The sequence below is a fragment of the Lactuca serriola genome, chromosome 2 (assembly GCF_051521515.1).
Source record: "Lactuca serriola cultivar US96UC23 chromosome 2, Lser_US96UC23_V15, whole genome shotgun sequence".
NCBI lineage: Eukaryota > Viridiplantae > Streptophyta > Magnoliopsida > Asterales > Asteraceae > Lactuca > Lactuca serriola.
Window position 1 is genome coordinate 160,849,653 of NC_136409.1, and position 25,190 is coordinate 160,874,842.

Below are 25,190 nucleotides of genomic sequence, written 5' to 3' on the forward strand. Positions count from 1 at the left end.
CGAGCCCCGCTCGGTATATAGATTTGTTTCTAACAGGCCCCGCCTGTCTCTGGGCCTTGCCCGATCTACACATACAAACATCTAATCATAATCATGCTAGTACATAACAGACAAACACAACACTATAACTACTAGTCTCAAGTCCCCTCCTATCTTGGTCCCCGCCCCTACTCTGCTAATGATGACATATGGAATCTCATCCACACTCAGCAAGTGATGAGATACGAGCCCCCACCCACACCCACCTCCCTACCAGGCCCATACAAATATTACAAAGACAACAAGTACAACTAAACATGAATTCCTTCCTCGGGTACCACTCGGCATCGAACCGTAGTTCGGAAACATACATATAAACCTTCCTCGGGCCTCGTCCAGCATCGGATCGTAATCCGGAAGCATATAAACTACATCAGGCTAATCCCAACATCAGATCTAAATTCGATATACACTAACATACATAAATGGGGAGACATTGGTGCCTTAGACCCGTTCTTATAGGAGAAAACTCACCTCACAAGTTGACTGTAGAATCCTGTGAATAAACCTCTCATTGCTAGCTGGCAGATCCCCGAACTGTTGATCTCTCGACTCCTCGAGCTACCATTACCCAAAATAACAATTAGTCTAAACCAATAATTCTCCTTAGGGTAAAATGACCATTTTACCCCTAGTCCAACTTGGTCCATATTTAAGCCCCAAAACCATAATATAAAAAGGCTCAACACTAGGTAGGCTTCCCAAGCCCACTAGTGGCCTACTAATGGCCCAATTTTCTAAATTGGGCCTAATCCCTCTAATAGGCCTTACCCTAAGCCCAAATATATTCTTGGCCCAAGTTATCTGACTTCTGATGGCCCAATAAGGCCTAAAGAACCAACATCCAATGTATGGCCCAATCTGAGGCCCAAAACACGCCAAGCCCATAACTGATGAGTACACGGGGCGTACAGGCTGCATGGTGTGTATGATGCGCGTACCTGTATTTACGCCCAGTGTACTTCTTTTATTTTCATTTTAAAATACATACCTATGGGAGTTTTGGTGAATGTGTATCTTTTGTTTTTGGATGTGAATTTGTAGTCGCACTCTTAGATTCAACAGTTATTTTGGTGCTTTTGGCCATTACCTAGAAGACAATAATTCAATAATATATGGAAATCAAAAAATACTACAAAAAATATTAAAATCAATGAAATTTTCAAATAATTACTTACAAAATACTACAAAATTATTAAAATCAATGAATTTGTCAAATAATTACTTACTCGTGTAACCGGTTCATTTGTCGATGCTTTATCTGTCATAGGTGCTTTCTCTATGATAGTATTAGTAATAGGAGTGACATGAGATTCAACATTCTTGTCCACTGAAAAGACCTACAAAATTGAAGGAAAAGGGTCACTTTATGCAATAAATACATTTTGCCGAAACAATAACAATTCACTTACTTGTGTTGGAGATTGATTCGGATGAGATGGTAGATTTGGTATCATTGTTCCTTGTGATTCAAGATGAGCTAAAACTAGCTTTAGTGTTTTATCTTGTTCTCTCACCTTTGTTGACAATGCTTGAAGTTCTTCATCTTTTTTCTGAAGCTCAAGTCTCTCATTCCGTAGTTCAAACTTTAGGTCCGCAATTTGTTCTTTTGAAGATCCATTGGTTCTAGGAATATTGAAATATCTACTAGCAGTCACTCCTGTGCCAACCCCTTTTAAGAATCCACCGTTATCCTTGCCAAAGACTAGTGACATGGCATCCATCCCAGGATCAAGCTTCACATCTCCATCTTTTATTTGTGTTTCATGTTCCACCTATACACAAAACAATATCAAAATAACATCAACATTTATTAAACAAGCCACATTTATTATAGTAATCAAACAACAAAGGAGAAAGTTTCAATAACTTACTAGTTTTTCTGCCATAAGTTTTACATTAGCATCTTCTATTTCTCCTGCTTTGTTTTCACGTCCTTTACACCACATTAATGACCAGGGTGGCATTTCATCTTTGGCAAGTACTTTATTATTTACCTAGCAATCATAGCAAAAGCAGGTTTTGTACACAGTCTGGTTTATTATTGATAACTTCTTAAAAAATTAAGAAATTTTGTGTGAAATTTCAAAGTTGAATAATGGATTGTTTGACCCTAAACATCATATGAAATACTCCAAAATTGGTGTTAATTTCTTTTCTATGTGATAACATGTTAATTTTGTTAATATGATAACTACATCGAATTTAATTACATAAAAATAATTTATTTTTGTTATTATTGTCTAATATTCTTATTATATTATCTTTAAAGGTAGTGTAATAAAAAAAAGTTTTGTATCAAATCTGTAAAAAGCTAATAAATATAAGGGTATTATTTAAAATTCATATAATTTTGAAAAAGAAGAATATACGCCCCGCGTACGAGGGTACGCTACCGAAGTTTGATAAATAAATTGTATTTATTTTTAAATCAAAATCTGGCATTATCCGAAGGCCGAGTCACCAGTCCGATCCGACGTACGCCCCGCGTACGAGGGTACGCTACCGCGTACTCCGATAGTGTCGACACTTCGGATGACGCATGCAGTGACGATTTCGGAAGCAGTACGCGCTGCGTACTGCAGTACGTCCCGCGTACTCCGAGGCTCCAGCCTCTATAAAAGGGATCCGAAGGCAGCCGATAGTTTTGCCAATTCCTACTCTTCTCTCTCCCGTTTTGCATCGTTTTGCGTGCCAGAAATACCCCGAAGCCCTGGTATTATTCTCTAGCCCCGAGGCAAGTCCCGAGATCCCGAAGATCCCGAGAAGTGTGGTTCCCGAGCCGAAGCTCTGCCCGCGAGAAGTTCGATTTTTGAGGAGATCTTCCAGATCTGCTGTGGATTACTACTTCTGCAAGTCGTAGTGTTGTCCGATCATCTTCTGATCAAGTGAGTGTATACTACCTTTCATAAACACGATAATAATACAAGTGCGGTTTGAGTGTATTAAGTAAATTGTGGTTTATATGTGTGTGGGTGCAGTTACTTTCTTCTAACAAGTAACTATGAAGTATTTTATGCGATATACTTGCTATGTGTATATTTTGTGATTGTATGCGTGAATGGATATTCACTTTATTCCATCTCATAGATCTGAATTGCTTTCGATGAAATACGTGTTATGTGGTATGCCTCATCTGTTATATGGAATATATATATATTGAATGAAAATGATATATAGGTTTTAAACTATGTATGAAAATATATTCTTATCTACTAATATGTTGGGTAGAACATCGGTAGATAGTTGGTGTGTAATAAACAGATGATAGGCCTCGATGTTGTTGTTGTTATTGATCTAGTTATTCAGCGGAGTATGGATAACGACCACGAACTCTTTCTAGACAGTCCAGTGGAACGCTAGCAGGTTCACAACCTGTAGGTGTTGTGAACGATGTGTTCACCGGTGTACTCTATCCCCCTCATGGTTGCCTTTAGGATATCTATTGTTGAGGAAACCCCTTCGTAGTGATGTCCGTCCCGATGAAAATCCTAGATTAGGTCCCTTGAGATAGTTGTTGTTTTAGGGACGTAAAGTGAGGATAACGGGAATGGGTAATCGGGATAGTGATTGGTTGGTGAAATTAAATATAACTATTTATTGTGGGTTGAAAACCCTATATGCTCACCAGGCTCCCAAGCCTGACCCGCTCAGTTTTATTTGTATTACAGGAAGTGGCACAAGGGCGTAAGATGGATGGATCATCTTGTTGTTTTGTTTACAAGTCTGTATATGTATATATTTGTTGAATGACTTGTAATGTTTATCGTTTATGCTTTATGGTCTGTATCGGAACATGACATCCCGAGTTTTGATTATATAATGAAATGCATCTCTTGATGAAATGCTTTGATAAATATTATTTTATCATGTTTTGTTTTGGGAACAAATTCCGCAACTCTTTCAAATCAAAAGGATTTACTCTGAAATTATTTAAAAGCATAAATGAAAATCGGTCTTTTCTGGCCGAGATTTTGGAGATGTCACATTGCGGTAGTACAAGGATCACACCTTGTGGTAGTACAAGGATCACACATTGCAGTAGTACAAGGATTACACCTTGCGGTAGTACAAGGATCACACCTTGTGGTAGTTTCCGCACGTTTCATCGACGCCGGAACAATAACAAATAAAAGGATAGTTCATCACTCGCTTTTGGTTGACTGTAGCTAACAGTCACAAGTGGGGTGGTCAACCCGTATACTAATTATACACGACTTCCTCGCTCACACGAGATTAACGAATATAGGTCAGAGGACTTTCACTAAGATCCCCAATCTTAGATGATGAATACAGTAGCTCAGGTAGACTTTGACGATGTTCTATAGTTGTAACAACAAAATCATTTTTGTGTCTAAAACCCTAAGTTACTAGACTATGCTTTTAAACATTACTCCTAACTTCATAACATTTAGGCACTATAACAGCTATATCTTGAAGTAAAACCAAGTTTTATCTTGACCTAAAACCAATAATAACAACATATAACGTTCGTAGTTTTATCTTGACATAAAACTATCAATAACAATACTAAGTTTTATCTTAACATAAAACTAACAATAACAACATATAACATATCCAGTTTTATCTTGACATAAAACCAATAATAGCAACATACTCTATAACTTAACATATAAAACTTCCGAATATAACTTCGGAACTATATCGCACACAACATATATATAGGATCCTAAGTATAACTCAAGATCTACATTAGTATACTACTATAACAATAACGTGCTAACAAGTTGACAATAGTTGTATATATTCAAAATATTATATTTAGAGCAACTATATTCCGGTTATTATAACTATCTACGTTGATACTGATATACTATCATATAATAATAACATATATATAATATTTAGCATGTGTTTTTCCCCGAAAATATTAGAAAGTGGGGCCGTGAAACTCACCTTAATATCGTGATTTTATGTAATCTAAGCAGAAACGGTCAGCGGTACGAGGTCGTCGGGGCTCGGGAAGCGAAACGGCTCCAGCAAACGAGAGAGAAAGAAGAGAAATGGTGTAAGGAAGTAAATGGGTCGAAGCCTCTATTTATAGGCTGATTTTTGGCCCTCATGACGTAAAAAATGATAGGTTCACGTCGTGAATTATGGTCAGAGTTATCCCATAGCTTTAACGCGTGTTCTCTAGCCCCGATTCGTGTCCTGCAGCGTCCTCACGTTGTGAGAAAACCTATCTCACGTCGTGAGCTTTTGGGTTATCGTTCCGTAGACTTCTAGAAGCAAAATGAGGCAGTTTGACTCCTCACGTCGTGAGTTTTTAGGCTCACGTCGTGAGTTTTTAGGCTCACGTCGTGAGTCCAGTCAGATTAGGGTTTCTGATACGTGTCGTGCTCTCACACAGCTGTAACTTCAGAAGGTCGTAACTTTTTCATACGAACTCCGTTTTTGACGTTCTTTATATCCACGCGTAGGTATTTATGAGCAGTACAACTCTCTTTTAGACCCCAATAGCTAATTCTAAGTCTATTTTAAATTCCTTTTATTATAGAAATTTATAGTGTTCGGTTTATCATAACTTCTTCACGCGAAGCCAGATTTCGACATTCTCTACATTTTTGGAATCGTATGGATGTATACTTTGAGTTGTATCATGAAAGTTCATACTTTAACATGAATTACATAGTAAGTTTATCACATTACTAGTTTAACAAAATCACATTACATGATTGGCATAATCACATGTGATTGTTATTGACCTAATTTTGACGGGTGTTACAGCAACAAAGCAACATGATAGAAAACAGGGGAGAGGAAAGGACGAACAAAATACTGAAGAACTTCTAGAAAATTGACTTGTTCACCGGGTCTTTTAAGTGAAACTAAAATCGGATGCATAAATAGAACAATTGAAAGTCTTTGTTCTTCAAAACTTCATAAGGAAACGTGATCAGGTGATGTAAAAGAACAGGGGACAAAACAAAACTTTTCAAACTTATTAAACATGAACTTCAATTAAAAAAAACTAAGATATTACTCCTATTTATACTAAACAATTAAGATATTACTCCTATTTATTACAATACATCTACTAGAAAAACAAAACTTAAACAAATACCAAAACTTAAAATAAGGAAACTTTTCCCAAAATACCCTTGGCATTAAAATTGTCCCGGTTTTTAATTACTCCATATAACATTCACTTTTTAGTAAAGAATGTAATTCAAAACCTGAAAGTACAATGCTCTAATTGGTAATCCCACTTTCACAGTTTTAACCATCCAAAGGGTTAATTTTGTGCAAATAGAAAACCAAACAAATGGCGTATGCTAGTTCAATGCTCTAATATAAACATATAGGTGTAGTATGTAACTTTATAAAAACAAACACATATAGACATACATAATTGCATAAAATATAGAACTTACCAGTTTCTCTCTTAGAGCCGTATATCCTCCCCGTCCCATCCGATGATTATAATTCGAATTAGAATGCGCTTTTATCGTCTTTGTCGACATATCCTTCCAAAAAATAAATTAACGGATCTTATAAGTATTTTTTACCTTCGGAAACTATAAAATAAAAGTTGCTTTTAGGTCTTCATCTGATTTCATCTCATATGCTACAAAATATATCCAAACAATTAGAACAAATTCTTTAACTAACCCATGTCATCACCTTAAGGACTTGAATTTATTAATTATAGTTTTTTAGTACTACAGTACAAAATAAATAGCAATATGAAGACCAAACCATTAATGTAAAACATTTAGGATGTGAACTAGGTATCAATACAAATTATGATGGAATTTGTATGCATATCTTTTACCTTGGAAATATCTTCTACAGTGGGACAGTGGTGTTTAATTTATAAACTACATCCTAAGCTTGTTTGATCTTCAAGGCATATGTCAGTATGCTCCCCTTTTTGGCAAAGTTTGAGAGAATTTGTTACAAAATCATCATCAATATGAATTGTTGAAATCTCAACCTTCATGATCATGGTGATGATGATTTTCAAACAAATCTTTTCAAAATTTTCCAAAGGGGAGCATACTGACATATGCTTTGAAGAACAAACAGGCTTTAGATGTAGTTCATGTGGTGCTGTCATTCTAGATAGATGATGAGTAAATTGAAGACCTTTAAGACTTGCGTTTTTTGAAATAAAAGCCGAATTGCTTCACCTTCTTTCATATTGATCAAATTCAAGAAAAACATATGTATACAGTTAGACTGAATTTTATAATAAACAAGCCTCTAGGAATCTGAGTTATGTTATGTATAGCATGTGAAGAGGTAACTGGAGAGGGCAAGTAAATGACATCACAGAAACAAACTTAACATAAAAGATTATTATTACTGTTTTCAAGAAGTGCATCAACCTAGAAACCATTATGATAATTATTCAGCCACATAAATATTGTAAACGTATTTATACTAAAAATTACTCAGAATAATAACAAAATTGAACTGTGATGGACTATGAACTGTGAATTGATCAAAGTGAGGTTACTTGGATGTTTCATATTAGTGAGATCAAAGGAAGGAATTCAATTACCTGCACACACACCACTCTTTGGATGTTTCTTAACCAACTTTGTGGTGATGGACGAGACTACCCCTGGCTCCAAATCACTTCCAACCCAGCTAAGAATTATGTTTTTGCAGGTATGAAGTGGTCATGTATCATAACTGAAATAAAAAAATCATCAAATGCCTTATGTGCATAGGATTTAACATGGTAAACTTCTTCAATCGACCAGTAAGAATGATTTTAAAACATTATAAAATGTGGATCAAATTAAAATCATAGACTAACATTTATACAAACTGAAGGAATCGTGTGACATGTTTCTAATTAAAATTTGATATCAGTAAAGTGAGGTCACAGGAAGGAATTCAATTACCTAAAAACCCATGGCTTCTTAGGTGTTTCTTGACCAACTCTGAGGGATAGGTTGTTTGTTTGTGATCAATAACTTGCCGGCTAGGTAAGTAGGTAACATCAAAGGCAAAATGAAATATTGAAACATAAAAATTGGAACTAGGCGATTAAGACCCATACCTAAGAAAAACAATTACTATTATTTATCACAATTTACATATATAAATCCATTACATTTTTATTGGGCTTCAATATCAATTGAATTTTATTTTAATTAAATCGAAAAATATATATTTCATATAGTGGAGATAAGATGGCGGTGATGCTTTGTTTGATGCTCTGGGTGGATAACAAATTCGGAAGGCATAAATTATGGCAAAGTAAAATTAAATTGCTTTACCAATACTATTTTAAAAAAATCTACGTATTGTTATTTTTTACTTTTTTAAATACACCACTTCGGTCAAAAAGTCAACTTAGTATACTAATTAACAATTTGACATTTGACCCACGCACGACTGTAATTTCACTATCGCATTAACCATACAAATTAAAGAATTTCAGTATCTTCATTGGGTCATTTAATTTATTCAGCTTAATCATATAGAACTTATACTTTAGGTAATCAACATTATCACATTACAGTTCCAAATTAAGCTGGACCTTGTTGGTCATTTTGACTACTTAACTCTTTTGGACATTTTGTTCAAAATGATCATTTGTCCAATTTTCGTAGGTTTATATGGTAAAACATGAAATATTTAGTATTTAAGATATTTGAAACTTTGGCATTACATGTATAAAGTTTAGCTTTTGGACCATTTAGGTCATTTTGTCTTAGGTCCATTTTTGGCATGTTGGTCAAAATGACCAAAATGGACAATTTGCACATTATATTCGGCTTAGTAAAAAGAAAATCAGAATTTTGGTTTTTTTAAACTTTCTGATTCTAGTACAAAGTTTTTTTTTTTCGGACTATTTAGGCAAATTTTTGGCATGTTCATCGACATGACCATTGGGGTTATTTTTCGCGATATGATCAACCGGTAAAACAGAAATAAAAAAAATAGTAGTTTGCTTATTCACAATTTGGTATTTCAAGTTTTTTCTCATTTATCGTTTTTAGTATTAAATTACTGATTTCCCCTATTGCATATGCAAGTCTTCATAGCCCCACTAACCTCCTTCCATATACCCTACAACCTCTCAAAGTCCATGCATTAAATGTTATAATTTGCGTTTTGTTGTCTGGTGCTCAATACCTCGAAGTTAGTTGTCTGGATGAGAAAAAAAGGTTTCTTCGAAATTTGCTCGATGCTTGTTGGCAGTTTCTACTGGTCTCCTTGAAAAAAAATTGTCAGTTGGTTGATGTAGATTAATTAGAATTAGAACTCATTTGTCTCATTTGTGTTTTGACCTAAAATTGACAATAATTCCCTTATTGATAAACTATTTTTTTAACAAAATGGTGGATTAATGATGGAGAACTCTAATTATAAGAGTGTACTTTATTTTTCTTAACTTTCTTATAATTGTACTATTCCCAGTTCTTTGCTAACATCATTTTAATTTAATATAATTTAGTTTTTATTCAATTTCTATTAATTTATAATATTTTATTTCATTAATAATCAATTAAACTATCACTATATTTACTTTGACTATTTTTGCAAAAGATGTTTAGAGTTCAACTATTAAAAATTAAGTATCAGTGGCAAAAAAATACTTATGGTCACATGTTTTTTTTGTGTTATCATAACAAAATATTCACTTTTCGACACCTTATAGAGTAGAACATGGCGGTATAATAATACTTATACGCAAAAGTTTTAAATTCTTTTATCATGAAAATTCTTCATTTTCAACATACATAAGAATTAAACCGTAACCATGAAATACTAATAGTCATGTGTTTCTTCTTTTTTCATGACGATTGTTTACTTTTAGTCGCACGTGAAAATTAAACTGTAACCATACAACACTTGTAGTTCAAAGTTCTTTTTTCATTAGATCGTAACCATATAATACTTATAGTGATTGTTATGTTCCCTTAAAACATGACAGTAGAATACTAAAAGTCACACGTTTTTATATGATTATTAATATTTTTTATTTATAACCATACGTATGAAATTAATAAATGTCCACAAAATAATAACAGTCATATATTTTCTTTCTTATCATGACTATTGTTAACTATTAAATACGCATAAGAGATTAAATCATGATTATGTGTTTTAAAAATTAGGCAATAAAATACTCATAGTCACATGTTTTATATTTAATCATAGTTTTTGTTTTTTTTTTCCTTTTACACACCTAATAATTTAATGAGTGACCATTAAATACTTACAATCAATTTTTTTTCTTTAATGATGACTATCTTTTACTTTTATACATACACCAAATTATAAAAAGCAACAAAAAATTATGTATAGTTACAAGTATTTCCTTTTTTCATGAACGGATTTACCTTTTAACCACACATAACATGTTTAACTATGACTATATCATACTTATAGTTATACATTTTTTTCTTTTATCATGACAAATGTTCATTTTTAGACACCTATAATAAACTAAACATGACCATAAAATACTTATAGTTACTTGTTTGGTTGCTCTTAATCAGTATGTAATAAATGCTACCGTATAGACACACAAATAATTAATGTGACCATATATTGTCTTTTAGTTACGTTGCATTCAAATGTCAATATTTGTTCCATGATACAGCAACATAAACATTTGCTTCATGTGACCATATAATAATCTATTGTCTCTTATTAAAACCATCACAAAGTTTTTCCATATATCTAACAAACATGTGGCGGATGATGACATTTGGCCTCATTGCTCCATTGTGGCTAATAATTGTCACATTTGTTATGTTTAAACGTGTCTAAAGGTTTCAACTATATTACTAACGGCCATGAAATACAAATTAAAATGTCACTAAAACAATGGCAGAATTTTAGCAATAACCTTTAGATACAGTTTTAGTCAAAAGTATGACGTGCGGTTTTGGCAAAATTGTGACCATATGTCATTTTTATACTAGTGTTAAGAGCCTAGTGTGTATAAATGAAACTTTTACCTCGTTAGTTAGAATGTCATTAATCTCTCTTATTTATGTGTACGTAACCATTTCAAAGCAATTTTATTTAATAGATTCAACGGTGGTGTTTATTCAATCATTTGGTAATGCAGTCTTCTTTCATAAAATTGCAAACACATGTATTGCATAGATTGCATGTTGCATGATAGTTATTCTTAATCTAATCCTTTAATTATCTAAATGAAGATAAGTGATAGAAACTAGAATGGATAAGAAGATATAATTGTCAACATTGGTTTCATTTCAATAACATGGGTTATTTTATGTATAGCAAGGACTCTCAAGGGTACTTTCTGCATTTTATATTAACATGGAGGTAGTTAATGTAATTTTCACACTTCCCTTCACGAGTGTTGCAACCTTCACACGAAAATGCAAGGAGAATGTGGCAACATGAGAAAAACCACTTAGAGTTTTAACTTTTCGCCACAAGAACCTCCCTTAAACACATTTCCCTGATGCACAAAGCATGAAACCCATGAACAGTAAAACTTCTTCAAGAATTTTATACAATCTACTTGATTTCTTCCATGAACCTCAAAGTATCCATACATTCTTCATACATGGTGAGTTCTGAAAAACCCATGTTGAAAATGAACCATAAACGCTTCCTTTTCACCAAGTTACCTCTAATGACGTCTGTTGTCCTCATGGTCATCTTCATCATCTTCAACCTCTACATAAAAAACCCATTTCAACATTCATCAAATGTCCAAAACTACCCTTCAACAAAGCGATTCAGCCTCCTAATAGGGATCCTAACTCGAGCAGATAAACATGAACACCGCCATTTCCTTCGCCTCATCTATGGAATCCAATCCTCTCCCTTAGCTCAAATAGATCTCAAATTTGTATTCTGCAACCTCACAAAACAAGAACAAAGAGTGCTAATCTCCTTCGAGATCTTAAAATTCAATGACATTATCATTCTCAACTGTTCAGAAAACATGAACGATGGGAAAACCTACACATACTTCTCTTCACTTCCAAATATTCTATCTCACCCTTATGATTATGTCATGAAAGCAGATGATGATGTCTATTTTCGTCTTTTACCACTCGCATCATCCCTCCAACCACTTCCAAGATCAGATTTGTACTATGGGTTTGTGATTCCATGCCAAAGTATGAATCCGTTTGTGTCGTATATGTCCGGAATGGGGTTTGTTTTATCATGGGATTTAGTGGAATGGATTGCAAATTCGGATATTCCTAGGAATGATACAATTGGCCCAGAGGATAAATTGGTTGGAAAATGGTTAAATCTTGGGAAAAAAGCAAGAAATCGGGTTTCTAATAAGCCTGCTATGTATGATTATCCCGGCATGAATGGAAGGTGTTCACATGAGCTTATTCCTGAAACAATAGCTGTTCATAAGCTCAAAAGATGGGATCAATGGCTTGATGTGATTCGGTATTTTAATGTTACTAAAGATCTTAATACATCGAAGCTTTACAATGGTTTGAATGTTGACTCGGTTTTCAATTTAAAGATGTAAAATTTGTTCCTTTTTTTATGGTTAAATGTTATCGATCATGCTTTTCATATAGATATAGCGACTTAAAATCAGGATAGTCGAGTCGACTGTATTTACCCTATTATCTAATTTTTCTTTTTTCCTTTTGATCTGTTGTTGAATGTATGAAATAATTCAGTTTCAAACAAGGTTGAAGATGTAATTTCTACATAAAAACACAATGTAGACAAAGAATGTGAATTTCTTTATTATCTTTCTTCGTACATGTTAGCTCTCGCTCTTTACAATAATTCATCTTTATTTTATTGGAATCTTGTTTTCTTTCAATTATATTTTCTTGGAAGAACAGGAAGTTATGAAGTCATATGGATCTTGAAGTAGGTGCATTGTCATCAAACCTTTATGCTCCAAACAGCCTGAAATAAAGCAAGAAATTAATTAACACTTTTTTGTCGTCCCAAAACAGGACTCAATAATTATTATAAACCCGGTCTTTTTCTTACCTTTGAAGAGTGGATTGCGAACGTCTGCTAGACAAAATAAATAAATAAATAAAAATTAATTATCTGTCTGAAAACCAAATTTTATAAATTATAATTAAAAATGTATATATTTAGATGACATGCCTCGTAGTTGGCGTTGTTGTAAGCTTTCCTTTTGGCACTGGTGCAGATTGAATCTCATCGGTAGCAACAGGCACAGTCCTAACCTGTGACATTATATCGAATATTAAAAAATAATAATAAATAAAATAATAAATAAAATGCCATCAATTATAGGCAAATATATATGTACCAAATTCTTGTAATGCAGATTGTAAAATAATTCAATGTATCTCTGTTTCGCTTCTTTCTGTTCCTTATTTATCCGCTTCCAGAATCCATAAACGTTCCCCATATTCAACACTTTATTCGCATAAATCTTCCACGTGTAGCTGAAAAAAATAATAGTAATTAATACCAAATGACCATTTTACCCTTAACTCGATAAAAAACACTATTACCATTCATATATACGTTGCAATCCACCATCAGAAATTCTACTCCAATATCCAACATCCTCTTTACATTTCTGGAAAAAATCAGCAATCTTGTTGCTAGATTCATCACCATTATTTGGATCAATTTGAAATCCAGAAACCCCATCAACAATAATCTCAGCGGGCCCACCTTGATTAGTTGCAAAAGTAGGCAACCCACAATTCATAGCCTCAATAACTGTTAACCCAAAAGCTTCATATAAAGCGGGTTGAACAAACGCGCCTTTTGAGTCAGCAATAAACCTGTACAATTCACTGTTTCTGTTTCGATCCGTTTGTGCAGCTATCCATCTTATTTGACCTTTTAATTCGTATTTTTCAATTAATAAATGCATGTTTTTAATTTCTGCCATTTCTTCTCTATCTTTTGACTTTGAAGGGTCAAAAAAACCGGCTACAATTACGAGGTTGACCAGGGATCTGAGTCGCTTGTTTTGTCCGAACCACTCAGTGAGTCCGGTTATGTTTTTCACTGTGTCGAGTCTTGCCATTGAGAAGATGATTGGTTTAGTTTTGTCTTCTAAGTATCCGCTGTTTAATTGATTGATTAAATTAAATTAAATTAAATGCATATAATATAAAGAGAAAAGATATTGGGTTTGAATAAAATATTAGATTAGATTACATTTTTCGTCCTAGTTACAATATTTTTCATGATCCATAGTTGAGGTTTTTGAATTGTTTTTGATGACTATATTTTTAGGACCAAAATTGGAAAATTCAAGTATTCTCGAAAAGTAGTCATTTTACTTGGAAGATGGTCAAATAAAGACCAAAACTGTAAAAGAAAAACTTTCGGGACTAAAACTGAAAACTTCGGGTATACTAAGGGACCAAATATGTAATTTGCACTATTCTTTTGTCTTTAACTTACATGTGTTCATCGTTTTCAACTTTACTAAACAGTAGTTCTTCAATGGCGGGTTGAAAAGAAGTGAATCGTTTTTGTGTTTCGGTGTAAGGGAAATAGACAGTTTGATCAGCTCCTGGAGATGCGATGTTGAATTTAGGATCGAAGACATTGATGCCTGAAACAACTCTGTATAATCCTGGAAGTGTAAAGGCCTCATGGCTTTCATATTGACCAGGCCTATCTTTACTGCAATTTGAATCAAAAAGGTCAAAATCATGATTTTATTGATAAGATTTAAGTAATTTGGTTGTGTTTTGGTATGAAATCGATTCGAACCTTCCGGCTATTTCTTGAAATGTACTGGTGATGATGAAATCGGCTGAATTCATTGCAATCATGTCAGCTGTGAATTGGCAGGAAAAGTGATATTTTGGGTCCAATTGCTTCCATTTCATGTCAGAATCTTCGTATTTTGTCTTCTCTAAAGCATGTGCGATTGTTCCCTATGAAAACTCGTTTAAAGTTATGCTCAATTTGATCATCTATGGATAGAAATTTTCTAGCGTTTATGAACGTAGACATACCAATGTCGTCCCAAGTTTGTTGGCCATGAGAGATGCAACAAGGTTTCCATCGGTGTAATTTCCAATTATAAGATCTGGTGTTCCTTCCATCATTTCAAGAACTTTCGCACTTGCATCCTGTTGATTTCAATTCGAATGATTAATCAAACGTCGCACAAACTAAACACGAATTAACCAAAAAGAAGCATACCTGAGTGAACTTCTCAAGGTACGGATAAATATCAAATCGAGACACCCATTTACGAAGAATACCCTTTTCAGTCCTAAATGGAACCCTAACGATATGCGAATGCTTCGTGTTCATAACTGGTTCCAGCACCTGATTACATTTCGTCCCCTTCGCATCAGGAAGAAGACGAGTCACCTAATTTGGACCAACATTCAACGAAATTCTCAGAATTACGAACATCGATCGGATACGTTTTGATTCTAAATACAAAAAACGAAAGAGTATTATGCTTACCACGATAATCTGAGGCTTGAAACTGAGTCCTTGTTGTTTAATCCTGAGGAGTAATTCTTCTTCTAAAGCAACAACTTGATCAAGAACATAAACTACTTGACCTCCAGTATCAGGTAAGCCGAGAACGTTAGATTGACCAAAATAGCCATGGATTGAGAATAACACGACATTGAAGATGCTTGGAACTCTGCTAAAAAATTTCTCGAGGTTTACGGGATCGGGGGCTTGAAAAACCTCCAGCAGAAACCCGATTGTTTCCCTCACTCTTTCTGCATTGTCTCCCCATCCCTTCTCAAAACCCCATTGTTTAAACCTGTACACTTTCTAATTTTTGAATTTCCCGGAATTCAAATACAACTAACTAATTTACTGAAAATTACAGTTTCAGTCCAATTTGGGATTTGTTAGCAATTTTGGTCCACATGAATTTATTTCTTTGGGTTTTAGCCCCAGCATAAGTAAGTGACTATTTTATCTTTTAATCTTTTTGTTATTTTGTCTCGACAAAATATATCAAAGCCAAATTTATATAAAAAACCAGACAATTTGGTATTTGGTATTTAGTTTTCTAAAAAAATCTTTTTTTTTAATTTGGTTGTTTATATTAAGGAAAAAAATGAACCGAAGATACCAAAAATAACATCGTTTTATATATAAGTTTTATTGGATTAATATTTTACAAGTAAAAATAGTTAACATGTATTATATTCCAATATAAATTAAAGGCATGTGTTTATGTTAAAAATACAGAAAAACACAATAAAACCATATCCACCTTTAGATTTTGCGAGACTAAAATCATAATAAAATAAACCACGAAGACCAAATTTGTAATTTTCACTTCAAAATAGGGACATTTTTGTAATTTACTTTAAAACTCTAAAAAGAAAGTTCACCTAAGCTCAAAGCTTTGATATGGCGTATCATTAGGCAAAGAAGAAAGGGCAGCATGAGCTACAATTAGAGCTGCTTGAAGCTTTGAAACTGTATTCAGTGTTTCATTCACCATAAGGTTCTGCACATTTGATTTAAAAATGGTTAATTACAACACTAATTAGAACAAAAATATGTTCTTTTTTTTTATATATATATATATTCATACTTCTCCTTGATGATCCAGCGATAGTAAGTAATCAACGAGCAGCTGTTGGCTTCCAGATTGAGCATAAAGCTTCGAAGTAATAAACTTTGATGCGAAATTAACTCCATGTCCAATTGAAGAAGATAAGCTCATGGTAGGCGATTTGAAATCCATTGATCCAAAATCAAGCTCCAATGCGTTTTCGTCATTAGCCCTAAAAATTTGAACTTTATTAGCCCTTTTTTCATTGGTAAACCCTAATTTTAACATATTGCATACCAAGTTTCATCAACGATTGATTCCTTGAACTTCAAATAATCAGTGGCAGTGATCCCTTCGACTGATAGATCGTTGGAATTGACTTTAACAAACTCCCAGAATCCAGGATTTGGGCGTATAGCGAAGGCGATATAAGGAGGAACAATGGCAGCTTCCTGTAAATTTTAAAAATTAAATCTTAATTTCTGCTTGAACAAATTATAGAAAACCATTCTATTTTGTTATATTTTGATGTTATTCATTTAAATATATTTTTTTTCACATCAAACCATAAGAATTTCAGATATTTCTTTAACCGTTATTACATTATTTAGCTAGAAAAATATTGATGGTTAAACCTTAAATCTACATGCAATATAATATATTTTTTATTTACTTTTTTTTATTTTAGAAAATATATGTAAAAAAGTCGATTAATATAAACCTGAGTAGTGCACAAGATGTAGCCGAGTAAGCCTTCCAAGACTTGAGCCTTTTCATCTTTGTCCTCAATGACACTCTCCATTTCTTGCATCAAATGGTGGAGTTTCATCATTCTTTTACCTTTTTCTAAGTATTTTAGAAAGCATTTCTTCATGTGATACCGGCTTTGTCTCAAGGCTTCTGGCATGTTATCGACTATTGATTCTGATCTTTTCATAATTGAACTAGAAGAAGCCATTGATGAGTTTTTGATATGTTAAAGAGTGTGACAAATAACACAAGGAAAGTCTTGGTGTTATTGAATTGTGAAGAGAGTTTGTGGGATTTATAGGAAGATTTTAGGAGATTACTTTGCTTATGGTGTTGTCAACCCTTTGGAAATGTTGGGAATGGATGGTATCTAGAAATGTGTAAGGAGAGTCAAATAAAATGTGAGGCAGGTTGTGAAAAGAAAAGAATTTTTGGTTTAGGGGAGAAGTTTGATTCTTAGTTTCGTGGCGAGGACATAACTCCTGTTATTGAATCTTGCTTTCTTATTTTATTTAATTTTTGAGTAAATTATAAGTTAGGTCCCTGTATTTTATCAGAAATCTCAAGCTCAGTCCTAAATTCATATAAAATGACTTCAAATTTTGGATTGAACTTGCAATTTTCATAAATCATATCCGCAATTAACTACAAATAGGGATGGCAATTGATGACACGACATGACGAAAATATATGACACGAAACGAAATTGGGATGAAACTGAAATTCAAATTTGTGTTCGTGTCAAGTGTAAAAAACACAATATCGTGTCATGTCGTGTTCGTTTGCAAAATTCGACACGAAATTGATAAGATTTAACATTCTTTGTCATGTTTTTCGTGTTTGTCGTGCTATGAACGATTAATATTAATTAAATAAACTAGTCGTTATATTATGTTATCTTTGTCGTGTCGTGTCGTTTTTTAATTGGTTCGTTTTCGTGTTAGTTAAAAAAAACATGATATCGTGTCGTGTCGTGTTTGTGTTACATAAAACATTGTTGTGTCTTGTTAAATAAAAATACAACACGACGGCCCGATTTGCCTCCCATAACGTACACTTAAAGACAACATCGGAACAATTTCAAGATTTCTAATGAAGTTAATATAGGGACCAATTTTGTAAATTACTCTTTGGTTCTAATACCAAATATGTAAAATCTTGTATATTTAGTAATGATGTCCTAATTTAGGAGATGAATTTTTGTTATTTATCGGCACCTAATGTTTGGGAGCTTCTGGTTTTTAGTGTTTAAGAAAACGTTAGTAAAAAGGAAAATTTTGTTCGGCGACAGGAGCGTTTAGCTTTTAGCCTAAACAAAACGCTTTAAAATCAAAAGCTACATGGAGTAACTTTCAACAAAACGCTCCAAAATTAGACACTACCCGCTACCTGCTAACTGTTTCCCGTTTTCCGTTACCAGCTAATTTTGCCGAACACGTCCATAGTTTTATTTTGAACTTTTCAAATTTTAGTAAAACATTTCAAAAACAAGAACTCCCCTAAAAATAAAAATATTTTTTTAAGACTATGAAGATTATTACGTAATAATATTATATCTCTCATATACACATCTATACACTTGTGGTTACTCTCGCTCAATGGGGAATGACCCTTTACAAATCTTTGATTGTAGTTTCAGATTCTTTAGAAAATATTGATGTATTAATATTTTTATTTAAATGACCCTTAATCGTCACACAATTTAAGTCATTTTGTAGAGTTACTGATAGTCACTGAGGTGTTGTTTGGTTCGTAGAATGTTACTTAAGGAATTTGAATTTGAATTGGAAAATGAATCTATCAGGAATTTGAATCCAATTTTATATGTTGTTTGGTTGGCATGAAATGGAATTAAAATTAATTTCAAATTCTCTTTGGTTCACAGGAAGTGGAATTGGATTTCATGTAAAATGACAGAATTACCCCTTTTGCCTGTTTCGCTTATTTTTACCATGTTTTCTAACTTATATGTAAAAATACATTATATAAATTACAAAACAGTAAAATTTCGGCGGTGGTAGTGGGGGCGGTGGCGATGACGATCGTGGGTGGCGGTGATGGTGGTGACTACTACGGTGGTGATGGTGGCAGTGACATTGATTGTGGTGGCGATGGTGGTGATGATGATGGAAGTTGCAGTGACAACGGCAGTGATGGTGTTGGTGATGGAAGTGGTTGTGGTGGTGGTGACGACAATAGCGGTAGCGGCGGTGGTGATAGCAACGTTGCTGGTGGTCGTAAGTGGTGGTAGTGATGGCGTCGATGGTGGTGATGGGCGATGGTAGTGGTGGTGGTGGTGGTAGTGTTGTTAGTGGTGGTGGTGGGTGCGGTGATATTGGTGACGGTGTTGGTAGTGCTAGTGGGTGATGGAAGAGGAGGTAATAGTGATGGCGGCGTTGGTTATGGTGGTGATGGTGGTGGCGATGTTGGTAGTGGTGGTGGGTGATGGCAGAGGTGGTAGTGGCGGTGTTAGTAGTGGTGGTGGTGGTGGTGACGGCGGCGGCGACGGCAGTGATGGTTGTGGGTGGTAGGTTGCAGAGGTATTGGTGGTGATCGTGGTGGTGCCAACAATTGTGGTAGTGGTGGTGACGGCAGCGACAGTGGTGGTGGTGGGTGGTGGCAGTGGCAATGGTGATGGTGGTGGTGGGTGGTCGGCGACGGTGTTGTTGTTGGCCATGGTGGTGGCAGTGTCGATGCTAGCGGTGGTGGTGGTGGGTAATGGTGGTGGTGGTGGTGGTGTGGTGATGAGAATGAATGTTTTCCATCCAACTTTAGAAGGAATCCACTTTCCACCATATGGTGGAAAGTTTATTTCATTTAGGAATCTCTTTCCCCCTCTAAGTCCAACCAAACACATGAATTCGAGGGAATTGGAATCCTTTTCCTTCGAATTTCATTCCTTTTCTACCAACCAAACGCGCTCTCAGTATAGAGACTTCTTGGGCAATCCTTCAGTAGAGAGACTTCAATCCTTCATGTATAAAAAAGAGACTGTGACAGTTTGGTTACGGTTCTGGTTTTTGGTTTTTATGCTCTCCTCTAAGTAGGAGTGTAAATGAACCAAACATCCAGCAAACCGTTATTTGTGATGTTCATTTATCTAACAAATGAACGGATATGAACAAGATTTTGTGTTCGTTTAGTTAAATTGATGAAGCCCAACAACGGTCTTGTTCACTCAATTATGTTTGTTCATTAATGGTTCTTTATGTTCATCTATGTTTGTTTGTTTATGTTCATTTAAGTTTATTTACATTTTCTTGTGTTTGTTAGTATTGTTATTTTCTTAAATCTTTAGATGTTTATGTTCATTTATGTTCACATATGTTTGTTTATATTTATATATGTTTTTTCATTTATGATTGCTTATGTTCATTTAGCATCTTAACAAACATAAATGAACGAATATTAACAAAATAATTTGTTCAACCAAAAAATACAAACAAAAAAATGAATTATTTTATTTGTTTATGTTCATTCGTTTGTATAATTAACTTAAACAAACAAATATGAACAACCTTTGTCCATTTTGGTTGATAAATCTACATGTTAGACTATATAATTAGATTTATAGTTGTCGTTTTGAACTTATCACTCTTGTTTCCATTATTTATGCATGTGGACGGATGGATATAAATTATGAGATGAGTTTTTCATGTAACACATGATTTTATTCTTTAATATTGATAACGTAGGCCAATGATCATCTAAAAATCGAAGTTTTGAGTTCAAATCTTTTGTGAATTTGACTGACATTTAATCATTGATATACATTACAGATTATACTAAAGGAAATAATTAAATGTGATAGGATCTTTCAATCTAGATCCAATCTTACAATCACGATGTTGAAAAACTCATGTAAAAATATTGATCTTAACAACCTAAATTTCAAGTAAACAGTGAATATCCAAACTCGTTAAAAATTCAGGTCAATTAAAATATACTTGGAAAAAGTATGGAAATCCAACTTCCTTTGACGACAGGTGTACAATTTTAACACATCAATATAATTTACTTTTACCAAAACAAACTACAAAAAACATATCACAGAATTAAGATATACCTCTGTATACATATTTATTCTGAAAGATCATTTATTACTTTTGTACAATATAAAATACAATCATGTAACATCCTTTTATACTTAACCCTCCACGAAATTGCCAACTTCCATTTCTCCAGGGACCTTTTTGTCTTTTTGGTTAAACCCATCTCACCACCAATTCCATTTCCCACTAAACCGTTGACTTTCACAAACTCACAACTCTCACCAGTCAAACCCAACAACACATTCTTGACCTCCATTACCGACTCAAACTCTTTTTCCATAACAGACAACAATAACTCATCTTCCTCAATAGATGTCGATAAATTCTTCAACACTTGATTACATTTCTTTACTAACCACTCCATAACAATGATCTCATTTTCAGTTGAAATAGAAGACCCAGAATACGCAATATATCGAATTGATTTTTGTAAATGTGTTGGTGTTGCCCATAATCGCATTGATGCCAACAAGGAAAAAGACGGGGTCCCGTTATGGTGAATGTATAGGGAGTCTTTGGGCCATGAATGTAGAGAGTGTAGGTCAGGAGGTAAAGGGATGTATGCCTTGTCATTTGGATTTGAATTTAGAATAAAACCATAGTGTTCCAGAAGCTCTAAGTTTGTGTATGTTCCATAGCTTAATAGAACCTTGAAGATGAAAAAAAATGATGACTTAATATGGTATTTAACATAGAAATATGATTATCCATTGTTGATATTTGATTAAAATAAAATATTTAAGATTTTGTATTTTGTCGGAAATCGATGGAAAAAGGAAATGTAGAATCATCTAAAGACATTGGTGTCAAAGCCCCCAATCGAATAGATTTTGAGTAACTTATTATTTTATTTTCTTCTCTTGTTTTAGAGTATAGAAAAGTGTGGGTTAAATCTTTGGAGAGTATATATTTTGAGAGATTAGTCTATGTGATCGTAACAATTTATCAAAGACACGATTGGTGTTTTTTCTCCGGTTTTAGAGTTTTCCACATTTTTGGAGAGTATGGGTGTATTTTGAGAGATTAGTCTATGCGATTGTAACAATTTATCATATATTAGGTTGGTCTCACCGAAGACCTGTGTTTTGTCTCCGGTTTTAGAGTTTTCCACGTATATTCTTGTGTTCAAATTCTTTCTATTATTTGTTATTGGGAGGATTGTTGGTGATCTTTGAGACCATTTTACCAACATCTTTTATACCTGATCTCCTTTTTTGTAGTTTGTTCTAGCATAGAAGCAGTATGCATCATATTCATCTTCAAACACACCATCTGTCAACCTAGCTGACATACCATCCATCTGCTCTCCATCAACACCCATACCACCATCATCCCTGAAATCTTCAGACACAACTTGTTCCTCCTCGGGTGCAGCATAATTGAAAAAATCCCCAATCGGGCAAAAACAACCAGCAGCATCCCATGGAACATGCATTGTGCGCGAAGATATCTTCATTCAACAAAACCCTAATCATGTATTATTATATCTCAATCAAGTTTTACACATTTAAATACCAAATAAACTTACAGATGCAGAAGCCCATATCCATGCCTTGAAGCTCATGTAATGTGGCTTAAACAAAAGTTCTTCCATTATCACAATAGCACTTTCCCACTCCATTTTCGTCTTCTCCAATGCCTTTTCTGCAGCCCAAACAGCATCATCCAGCTGCCAGTTACTTCAAAACACTTCAGAATAACATTTTTTATATACTAAAACGCATACAAGTAGTAAATTGGATAATAAGTATATTCTCACTTGCAAAGCTTGAATCTCAAACTGATCAAAACTTGCTAATATATCATAATTTGAAGGAAATTGTGTCAAGTATGGATACCACGAAGAACACTTTCCCTTTCCCAGTTCATTCAGCAATGCCACAGTCAATATCTGCCCCCAAACTCATCATTCGTTATACGGAAAACAAAATACAGTTTCATGCAATTAATCGAGCAATACCTGAGTCGAAGACAGAGAAAACTTAGAGATTGAAATGGAGAGCTTATGATCATTCATCATTAGGGTTTGGGAGGTCATGAGAGCTGATTTTGGAACTCTGAGTATCAATTGGCCTTTTTGAAGATCACGCACTGCACATAATCCTCTCCTGAAAGTTATGATATAATCAAAAACAAAAAAGCACAGATACAAAATTGTAAATGGATTGAGAGATTTTATGTTACCCTCCGGCGTTAGGGAAATAGGATATGGTGAGAGATTTTCCCAAGCAACAAGGCGAATGAAGATGATTGGGGTTCTTGTTGTCGTCTGGAGAATCTGAAACTCCGAGTGTAGTTGCCCAATCCATGAAGTGTTCCAGTTTCGCTGCTTCTTCCATCTCCGTTGCTCCCCCTACCGGCGGCCGGCTACCGGATCAACCAGACAAGACAACCACCAAAAGCCTAAACGAAACCTCAAAAAAAAAAAAAGCAACACTCGATAGGCCCAGTGTACTTAAGCCAACCTGGGCCAATAGGCCCAATATTTAGTAGATACTAAATATACTCCCGGGTTTTGAAAAATAGAATAAATTCGATCCGACAAACATGAAACAGGTCCCTAAAAAACCGAAATCAAGATGGACCTTCGAGATTAGAGATCAATATAAAAGACAAAACTAAAAAAATGGTCTCTATAGTTTTTCATAATTTTGGCTGGGTTTTGTAAAATATAATTATTTAGAAAAAAAATTAACAAATGCTTATTTTAAAAAAAAAAAAACAGAAAACCTTTAATTATTTAACATTTTGATTAGAAACATCTAAGAAACAAGTTAATTTATTCATTTTAATGTTTTCCAAGGTTGTAAAAATCGTTTGACGGTAGCTCGACGGTCGACTGGTGTTAAGGGATTAATTGGTCTTGGCGGGGATTAAACAATGATTAATCGGGGACCATAGATTATTAATAAAATATTAAAATTAATTAAATATTAATATATCTTAAGAAAAACAAGTACTTCAAAATTAGAAAATAAGAAAAATTGTAATTTGGAAATACGAAAATATGAACATTTTGGTATAATATTTGAAAATTTTAAAAGTTTAAAATTTTGGAGTAAAAAAAGAAAGTTGGTTTTCTGAATTTTTTTAAAAAAAATTTGACATTTTTTTGACATTTTTTTTTTTTTTACTTTTTTCGACTTTTTTGACTTTTGTTAAGCGATTAATCCTGCCAAGGCCGATTAATCCCGCTAAACCCGATTAATCCTAAATTTTCGATTAATGCACTAATCCTCGACGGTTGGAGAACGTCAAACGATTAATCGCCGATTAATCCCAATTTCTACAGCCATGATGTTTTCTAATATGTTTAGCAAGTCATGAAACCAAATCATTAATGATCCCAAAATAACTGACATTTTTTGTAGGTTTTCTCAAAATTGGTAAATAATATGTAAACGTATTTTTTACGTATTTATATGTAATTTTATGTATTTAAGATTTTTCTAAGTTTATATATATATATATATATATATATATATATATATATATATAATTTACGTATTTTTTATGTATTTTAAATGTATAAACGTTTTTTTTACGTATTTATATGTATTTATTAGTATTAAACATATTTTTTACACATCTTTATGTGTTATTTTTTTATGTATTACGTATTTATATATTTTTTAGGTTTTTATATAAATGTTTATGTTTTTTTATACATATTAAATATATAAATATATTTTTTACATATTTATATGTATTTTTAAGTATTTTACATTTTTAATGTTTTTTTATATATTACGTATTTACGGGGATTAAACGATGATTAATCGGGGACCATAGATTATTAATAAAATATTAAAATTAATTAAATATTAATATATCTTAAGAAAAACAAGTACTTCAAAATTAGAAAATAAGAAAAATTGTAATTTGGAAATACGAAA

The 25,190-nt window shown here is 33.6% G+C and overlaps 3 protein-coding genes across 4 annotated transcripts; 1 reads left to right on the plus strand and 2 right to left on the minus strand.

Moving 5' to 3' along the window:
• The first annotated feature begins 11,405 nt into the window (after positions 1–11,405).
• On the plus strand, positions 11,406–12,644 carry LOC145087187 (beta-1,3-galactosyltransferase pvg3-like). The gene has a single exon (XM_079025102.1). It carries the CDS (start codon positions 11,543–11,545, stop codon positions 12,509–12,511), a length of 969 nt encoding a protein of 322 aa, XP_078881228.1. The 5' UTR covers positions 11,406–11,542; the 3' UTR covers positions 12,512–12,644.
• A 69-nt stretch (positions 12,645–12,713) lies between these two features.
• On the minus strand, positions 12,714–17,521 carry LOC145087185 (sucrose synthase 6-like). Its single transcript, XM_079025098.1, has 14 exons — positions 17,214–17,521; positions 16,790–16,944; positions 16,532–16,724; positions 16,326–16,444; positions 15,430–15,742; positions 15,157–15,330; positions 14,967–15,083; positions 14,719–14,885; positions 14,404–14,628; positions 13,494–14,060; positions 13,286–13,424; positions 13,117–13,199; positions 12,994–13,017; positions 12,714–12,906 (listed from the first exon to the last, which is right to left on the minus strand). The coding sequence occupies exons 1-14, from the start codon at positions 17,448–17,450 to the stop codon at positions 12,891–12,893; spliced, it is 2,529 nt and encodes an 842-aa protein (XP_078881224.1). The 5' UTR covers positions 17,451–17,521; the 3' UTR covers positions 12,714–12,890.
• A 3,768-nt stretch (positions 17,522–21,289) lies between these two features.
• SDG40 (SET domain group 40) lies at positions 21,290–23,715 on the minus strand. 2 transcript variants are annotated; one of them, XM_079025100.1, is made up of 6 exons: positions 23,479–23,715; positions 23,255–23,402; positions 23,054–23,185; positions 22,823–22,963; positions 22,496–22,744; positions 21,290–21,943 (listed from the first exon to the last, which is right to left on the minus strand). In XM_079025100.1, the coding sequence occupies exons 1-6, from the start codon at positions 23,631–23,633 to the stop codon at positions 21,323–21,325; spliced, it is 1,446 nt and encodes a 481-aa protein (XP_078881226.1). In that variant the 5' UTR covers positions 23,634–23,715; the 3' UTR covers positions 21,290–21,322. The 2 variants fall into 2 exon arrangements, with proteins under 2 accessions (XP_078881226.1, XP_078881227.1); XM_079025101.1 differs by having other exon boundaries at positions 23,255–23,385; positions 23,479–23,604.
• Between the last annotated feature and the right edge of the window lie 1,475 nt (positions 23,716–25,190).